General features: G+C 46.3%; 1 protein-coding gene across 2 annotated transcripts; it reads right to left on the reverse strand.

The window, feature by feature from the left end:
- Window positions 1-1,014: 1,014 nt before the first annotated feature.
- LOC119269397 lies at window positions 1,015-8,494 on the reverse strand. Of its 2 annotated transcripts, XM_037551224.1 has the most exons (6): window positions 7,960-8,492; window positions 3,680-3,814; window positions 3,565-3,607; window positions 3,264-3,326; window positions 2,982-3,096; window positions 1,015-1,502 (listed from the first exon to the last, which is right to left on the reverse strand). In XM_037551224.1, the coding sequence occupies exons 1-6, from the start codon at window positions 8,343-8,345 to the stop codon at window positions 1,372-1,374; spliced, it is 873 nt and encodes a 290-aa protein (XP_037407121.1). In that variant the 5' UTR covers window positions 8,346-8,492; the 3' UTR covers window positions 1,015-1,371. The 2 variants fall into 2 exon arrangements, with proteins under 2 accessions (XP_037407121.1, XP_037407129.1); XM_037551232.1 differs by lacking the exon at window positions 3,264-3,326 and having other exon boundaries at window positions 7,960-8,494.
- Window positions 8,495-8,705: the final 211 nt, after the last annotated feature.

Raw genomic sequence — 8,705 nt, forward strand, 5'->3', positions numbered from 1 at the left:
GCCGACGGGGGAGGTGGACGACGGAGGGGCCGCACGGACTGCACGGCCCTCACAGAGCTGTGAGCGGGCCGGGAGGGGCCGGCTCCGGTGCCCGAGCTGCGCCGGTAGGGGACCGACGACAGGGCAGATCCGGAACTGCCCCCCATGTCCACATTCGACCGCTCCAGCGTAATGTGGAGGGTCAGCTCCTCGTCGATATCGAGGTCGGAGTCAGAGCGGTTGCTATCGCTCTACATGCTCACCGGAGTTGTCGGATTGGATCAAAGAGGGGAGAAGAAGAAACGGAGTGAGCGGCGAGTGAAGTGAGTTAGGGTTTTGGATTGAGAGTTTTGTGGGGACAAAGTGAGGTCGGCGATGGGTCGTGCTAACGTGACGAATGCACCCGCGCCACCCTATATCCACCCTACATTTGGGCTGAATATGAGTGACACCGAACAACTCAGGCGTCTGAGGCCAGTTTAAGACGTCTGGATGGGTCAGATTTTTTTTAACCAATTTGTGACCAAGCGGTCTGCCGAAACATTTGATGCCGATTTCAAACGTCTAGATATAGATGCTCAAGGGAACACTCCCAGATTGCGATCGCTCAAAAGAGAATAGTTTTACTTCTACAAAAAATAGTTCGCTCAGGGGAGCTCCAAACGTCAGCACATTATTGAGGTCCATAATTAATACAATAAACCGTATATATTTATTCCTTTTTCTTTGCGAGGGATATATATCTACTCCTCATATCATTAATAAAAAATTATATGTTCTGTAAAACCAAACCCAACAAATATATTACAATAATTTTCCGCAACAACATGCAAGATATCATCCAGTTCTCTAAAAAATTCAATGCAATGTGTGTTACTTTGTTTTCCTCATATTGCCATGAACATGCATCGTTCCAATGGAGTTTTAAATGGATTATAATCTGAATCATTTAAATCTTTGCAAACGTTCTATCCAGCACTTTTCTCATGGATTTGGATTTCTCCGCAGTGTACATCTTCAGTTCGGACATTTGAATGTGAAAGCACAACAAAGGCTTCTGCATGCATTCCATAGATAGCAACAAGTGGCTTTCAGCCCTTTACAAACTCACACCCACATTAACGTTAATCTTGGCCCCCAGGTAGGGCTAGACCAGAAATCTTGAGTAAGGTTTAACCAAGAGATCTGGGACAGGCAGCTCTCTCTAATAGTGTCAGAAGAAACACGTCAAGAAAGATCAATAGGGCTGCATATTTACATCGGAAGGACGTGATTTGATTGTAATCAGCAGGCTTTGAATTTGAGCTTGTTTTCATGGAGCAGTGTGTAAGAACTACCAGCTGTCAAAAGGAGAATCCAAACATTGACCTCTATACTATTTACAGGCCTAAGCTATACTCCGGGGTGGTACCCACTGGGTGCCATGTTTTCCATCCTTGGCATGCTTCTCCTCGAGCCAAACTCCTGGCAGCACTCGAGAGCTAGTCGAAGGGCAGTGCCCAAGCCGAGAACAATCAGAACACCTGAAAACAACTAGTCAAGTCAATGAAACATCCTATGTGTGGTGCCTCCTGTAAGCGAACCACAATAAACAAGTGTATGCACCAACACTGACAGAATAAACCAACCTGAAGTATAACAAACAAATTAATAAAGTAGCCTGCGAGTACAATCAAATTGACTGCCCACGGAAGTGAGTTCTAGTTCCGAATGACACATTATCTGGCTTTCTTATTTTAATTAAAGATCATGGATACGATTTCTTGCTAACAGCATTTTCCAATTGATTTATTAGCTACATGAATTGATACAATTCGCTACTCCTAGAAAAATGAGAATGAATATTTGCAATGATATCTATGCACTAGTTCTTCTGCGCTTCATTCAATTAAATGTGTAATGTGTGTTGTGGCAGCCGACCCCCTTCATAATTTTATAAAGCATATGGCGTATGGTGAGGCGACTTCATAAGCATAACCTAACTTTATATGTCAGCAAATTAAATCAATATTTCATAGGCACAAACCTAACTTTGCAGGTCAGCAAATTAGATCAAATTAAGTTCACATTCCACGACATAGCAATGGCAAAAACAGTAAATCTGAGAATTAAATACAAGGATCAAAGGCTTTGTTGCCCACATTCTCTTGCCTCTTTTAGAACATAAGCAACAAAGCATGTCACTAGCAGGCAGCATCCACTGAAATAATGATCAGTGTCATACTAAACTGTTGTTATCTAACTATAATAAGTGAACAGAGGGGAGAGAGAACAAAATAAGTACATTAGTAGGAGCAGAGCAGCTTAGGGGTGGTGACATTCAGGGCTTAATCTGGCCAACAGAACAGTGAGGACAAGAAGCTGGGCATGGAGATAGAGGCGGCATACTTTCTGCTGATAGGGGTGACGACTCCCAGCGTGCAGAACATGGTAGTGAGAAAAAGAAGAAGCTGGAGGAGCGGGAGAGGAGAAGATAAGGCATGCCTAGCAGGGAGGAAATGTAGCTACGTGTAGTGGCGACACAATGGCCGCGCCTAGAGACACCAGAGCTCGGCAAGGCAGAGGGTGGCTGGTAGAGGCGCTGCCGCACCATGGCTTTAACCCAATTCCTTCTCCTCTTGTCTGACATTCTTTGAACATAACATCAGGTGTGGACATGTGGTTCAATATCCATGGACAACCTCACAATGTTGCTCCTATTGACTAGTTATTATATTGCTTTAACAGGGAATCAGGGACTAAGTGTTGCTGGGACACAAACTTAGTGGCATATAATCTCAGACCGGGAGTTGTAATAGTTGTTTCTCAAGGAAATATCAATACTCATTCGGTCATTCCTATGTTGCCACAGAACAAACTTGATATAAAACTAATCCTTCTTAAATGTCAGTTTCCACACTTACAAAATCAACGAAAGGCAAGTGATAACAGAACACAGAGACAAGTGGTTACAGAACATAAAGGAATATTTGGATCTGGTACACCAAAATACTATTCCATACCAATTATTATGTTCACAGGAAGTGCGGAAACACCAAGAGAAACAGATATCAGCACATCCAATAATAGACCACCAATCAGAATTGCAAATGCAACCCAGAGTGGGCTAAACCATCCCTGCATACACACAGAACAGGCGTCAAATATGAAGCAGAAAAAATTGTACAAGTTCTGCAGAGTTGAAGACTTGCACATGATGATTTAATTAGTAATCCATTTCTCGAGCCAGATAGTCATATCAGTGTATTTGTTTCTTTTTTTTCCTTATCCAGTCATAAAAATACCCTTTCACGTCCTCCTCGGCCCCTTCCATAAGCTGAATCAACCCTCCAAACCCAATAACTTGTCTGCTCAATGAAAACAAGTAAATTTTCACTACCAGAAAGAGGAATTTGATTAATTTTTTGCAGCCTACAATTTCAGGGGGTCCCGAGTTATTTAACTGTAATATGGAGATATTGGAACATGCAGTCAATAGAAGATGATATATATAATGCAATATATTCTTCAAACATCAGATCCATCCAGTATAGATTTTCTAAACGCATCTTGAAAATGATATAAGGCCAAAAATGGAAGACTTACACTTGCTTGTGTCTCTGGAGGAGGTATGTTGACAGCAACTTGCCTGTGAAAGAAAGAACTTGTGTAAATCAAAATAGTTAGCAACAGCCAAAATCCATTTGAGACGAGGACTTACTGGCATATCTCACACTTGTTTGAACCTCTAGTACGGAACCAGACATCAATACAAGTGCGGTGAGCTTTTGAAAGATCACCACGACATCTGCATCCAAGGTCTACCAAAGGTTCTTCTGACTTTTGCTGACAAACTCTGCGTTGAAGTATCACATGTTACTTAAACCTCCAAAAAAAGTTAATAAAAAAGGTAAACAGCAGCAAACAAGTAGCAGGAAATGTTATATTTTAGGGTCTTTTAAGGAGGGCCTACGAGTGAGCAATTTTCTGTTAATAAAGAAGGGCCTGTACGAGTGAACAATTTCACAAGGGACACACATTGCTTACAAGGAAAAGGCGACCCATGTAACCGGGTGGCACTGAAATGTATACCGGTTGGAACCAATTATAAACCAAGCTGATGCTGGCATGGCTATCCGTTAACTTTTACAACATTCAAGAAAACAGACCTATATTACCAGTTTGAGAGATAATAGTTTCGTCACCAACGCACTGTGTAATGCTTCTATCATACTCCCTCCCTCTCAGTGCATAGGGTGTGCGCGTAGTTCTAGGTCACCGATTTGACTAATCAAAAATGTGTTACATGTCATCAAAAGCATATCACTGGACTCGTATGCGAATGTAGTTTCTAGATATATATTTTTATTACATACAATACATATTTAGCTAGTTAAATTGATGGCCTAGAACTACGTGCATGCCTTATGCACCAGAACAGAGGGAGTACCAATGACGATAGCCAATGGCTAAAGCACAACTCCCCAAGCAATGCTAGATGCTATCACTCATAGTAGCCGCCTCACAGGAAACAGTTAAGCTTGTAAGAAAGTAAAACATGAAGATTTCAGGCAAATGGATCATAAGGAACCAGAATAAGACAATAAAATCACAAAAGGATTACAACATAACGATCACAATGTAGGGTTCCCTTAGATGACTTTAACATCAAGAACCAGAGTGGCTTAATACTGTAAGCCACAACAGGGTGAAACGAATGTGTCACTGCAAACAACCAAACCATACTTTGCCTCTCCTGGTTGCGTCTGAACTTTCAACTGTAACTGGAGGAAATTAAAAACATGCCCATCGAACATCAGTGCATCATAAGGTAGTGGCTACGGGTAAACAGCAGTAAACAAGTAACAGGAAATGTTATATTTTTGGGTCTTTTAAGGAGGACCTATGAGTGGGCAATTTCCTGTTAACAAGGAAAGGCCTATGAATGAACAATTTCAGTACATTAGAGTTGGTACAGTAATCTTTAACTAGTCAGCATAACTCTAGTAATGATTACTCCCTCCGTCCCTCAATACATGGCGTTAATTTTGAAAATAAAAATCCCGTATTATGTGGCGCAGTCCTCACAGACGTGCTAAACTTTCACTTTTACTCCTTCACGTGTGGAGTTATTATCAGGAGCTGCCGCCTGAGGGGAAAGAGCAAATAGCCGAACCATTACAGTGTGCATGCGCTTCTCTCCTCCAAAAATCATGCTGGTTTCCTTACTCCCTCACCCTGTCCTGCTCGTAACGCGACGAAAAAAGGCCATGACTGCCTCCAGCTCTCCCTCACTTCATCCACATGGAGACTTTGTTCTTCACATTTAACCAATGGTGGCATCGTCACCAGGCCAGATGGCAGGAGGCGACAACAACTCGGTCAACTCACATACACAGATGAGAGCCCGGAAGCCGTGGCCTTCGCCAGCAGCCAGCACATGGAAAATGGGGATTCCCGCACTGGCATGCACGGCGATGCAGTGCGATGTGTGCGAGATGTTGCTCCGTGCTGCTGCTCTCAGCCCACTGCTATCATTTGCTTGGTTAATGGTTTGGTTGACCACTTAAGCATATGCAGACATCAGGCATCTGGTGCCCAATGCGGGGATGTAGGTGTTGGCACAGGCGGTCACAGAGCTGGTGGCCAAGAGCGCAGTGCCGGTTTCATCCATTTGAAAGACAAGCTTGGGACAAGCTTTTTCGGACGGAGGGAGTACTCGGCAGCCGTGGGCTAGGTGCCAGGTGCCAGCATTGGCGGAGGCGGAGCTGGTGGGCTCGGTTGAGGTGACCACCATGGCAGGCGTGGCCGTGTGGGTGCGGTCAAGGCGCACGTGCACATGGTGCCGGCGGTCGAGGCATGCGTGGTTGGAGAGTTGTAGCTGGTAACGACGGTGCAGAGGTGCGCTTGGGGGTATTTCAGTCAAAATCTTCTCTCCAGCGCCCCTGTCTGAGAAAATATTCTGGTGGCACGTTGAGAGAAAGAGGGAGTATCAAATATCAGCATGCCGCCTTACATTAATTTAACTACAGCCAGCATCTATATAGCAGCTGGATAGCTTTTTAGTTTTTGATAGCTAAGAACTAAACAAGGTACATCAATTTACTGAAGCCATCCGCATGCAATAATGCTTCCCTAGTCTATACTACTCCCTCCGATCCATATTACTTGTCGCGAACTTCGTACTAAATCAGCGACACTTATTTTGGGACAGAGGGAGTACAACTTTAGTACAAAGTTGTACCAGATGAGCGACAAGTAATATGGATCAGAGGACAGAGGGGGTAGTAAAAATACACTGATGATAGTGCACATCATCTTACATCGCAAATGCTAAACTACTGAACCATTAGCTAAAAGTTGCTATCACTTTGTGTTACTTCAATTAAACCAATCATTTGGGCTGATTCTTAAGAATAAAAATAAAACCCCAACTGCATTCAGAAGCTTAACCTGTCTCCTATAGATTACAAGTTTATAGCCAGGATCAAGATTAGGGCTAAACAAGGAATTAGCATCGTGTCCCTTGGCACGAAATCTATTTCAGTGTGCTAGAATCTCACCTAGGATATTAGCATACCCAATTGGCATGATCCATGTGCTAGAATCTCCACGAAACACATATGAGAATCACATCATAGAGGGTCTGTGTCATATGTGGTATGAATTTACATTACCTAGGCCCTCCTTTCGCCCTCAGGTTACGCATGGGCGGAGACAGGCCCCAGGCAGCCCGGGCGGCTGCCTGGGGCGTGAGGCCCATCACATGTATGCACTATAACAAATACTGTAGATCAGGACGAAAGCGGCCTGGGGCGTGAGGCACTGAGGCCCATCTCCATTGTTCGTTTCCTGCATGCCTGCCCGCCATCCCTTCCCCCGACTTGGACGAACCCTAGAGCCTAGGAGGCGTTGCTCGGTGGCTGCCTCCCTGCCCGCCGGCGCCGCCGCCCGCCGGCGTGCCTACCCATCCGGCCAGCTCCATCCCGCAGCAGGAACGCCGGGCAGCCCCCCAAGCCGCTCTTGTCCCACTTCTGCGGCAGCAGGTTGCCCCGCTGCGGGCTGCTGCCCTGTCCGGCGTCCAAATCCCCTTCTGCACCATCAGGTTACTATATATCCAGTTGAATCTGTACTATATCTATCCAAATGTTAGTCCAATACTCTGTTTATGACTTGAACTCGGAGGTTTTTGTCTCCAATGTCCAATCTATGGAAGTAGTTTCATTGATGCCATATAATTGATGCTTCAAAATGATGTCGCACATTTGAAAAAGAATTCAAGCATCGGCCTTACAGTACTAGTATTAATCTGAACACCTAAATTCTACAGCTAGCGCAGTGTCGTTGCTAAGAAATCTGAATTGGTTGAAATTTGTGCTTGTTTCGGGTTGATAAATGCAGCAGTAAGAAGGAATGAAGCAGCCGTTCAGATATCTTACTGCTGCATTTAGGTGTTCAGATTAATACTAGTACTGTCAAGCAAACAGTACATTGTTCATGCCAAGTTGCCAACCAAGTCATGACTTCTTGTTGCTTGATGCCACTGTTTGCTAGATGTGGAAACAGATTTAGTCATTTAGTAATTTTTGTTTCTATATAATTTTACATGGAAGAAATACTGCATTTGAATATTATGTTTGAGTTCTTATTCGTTATGCAATATAGATTGACTTTTCTATGCCTTGAAACTAAAGTTTTTTTAGGGGTAGTTTTTAGTCCTTAGTTTCTTGCCTGAGGCGTCGGCCAATCCTGGCTCCGCCACTGAGGTTACAGACACAGATTTCATGCAGGATGAGCAGCCCAAACCCCCCATATTACTTACACAAAGGCATCGGCGAAGCCCTCGCTGATAATTTGCCCACGGAATGGCCAGTACGAAATCTAACACAGCTACCACACAAACGTTTCCTATTCCCTCCCTGGTTCGCAATTTGAGCAGGATCAGACGAAACATCCGACGTTTCACATGAAGAAGGACGAGGCCCACCACCGGCAGTATACCTGCATTGCTCGTCGAAGCTGTCGGATCTCGCCAGCTCTGCCTCCTTCGCGGCCGCCACGGCAACCATGGCGCTGGCATCCCCGACCTCCAGAGGGGGCAGAGAGGCCGGAGCGACGCCCTTTTGCTCGCGCGCCTCCTCCTCCTCCGGCTTCGAGATCACGATGGTGAGTACCGCCCCGGGCGCCTGTGCGGGCACCTCAGCCGTGGCCACGACCACCGGCGCAGGCACTTCAGCCGCGGCCACCACCACTGATCCCGGTGGTGGCGCCTGCACCTCAGCCGCGGCGGCGACCACCTCCTGCTGCTGCGGTGGCTGCTGCATGGCTAGCTCATGAGCGGTGGCCGGGCCAGCGCCCGACTCCGATCTGGCGGCTGCGCTCGACATGGGCTGCGCCTGCCTGCTCCTATGCGGCTCTCCGTCGAACACCTCGCGTGCGAGGGGGCGTTTTCCTTTCCGGAAAGGGAACGGGAGGTGGGGGGCCGCACCTACTCCTGCGGCTACTGGCTGCGGCGAGGGACGGGCGCTGGTGGGCCTGCGCCGGCGGGGAGATGGGGATGGGTGGGAAAGCTGCTGCTGTGGGGGCGAATCTGGATAAGTACGGGGCCTCTGCGCCAAGAGGAAATGCCACTGACGGGTGGGGTAAGGGTGTCGCCGCAAGCGGGTGTCAGTGAGATGGCGTCGGAGAGGAGTGAGTAGAGGGAATAGTGGCCGGTTTCGGATCTGGGGCAAGGAGGTGTACGGAAC

This window comes from Triticum dicoccoides, chromosome 1A, assembly GCF_002162155.2.
Source record: "Triticum dicoccoides isolate Atlit2015 ecotype Zavitan chromosome 1A, WEW_v2.0, whole genome shotgun sequence".
Taxonomy (NCBI): Eukaryota; Viridiplantae; Streptophyta; class Magnoliopsida; order Poales; family Poaceae; genus Triticum; species Triticum dicoccoides.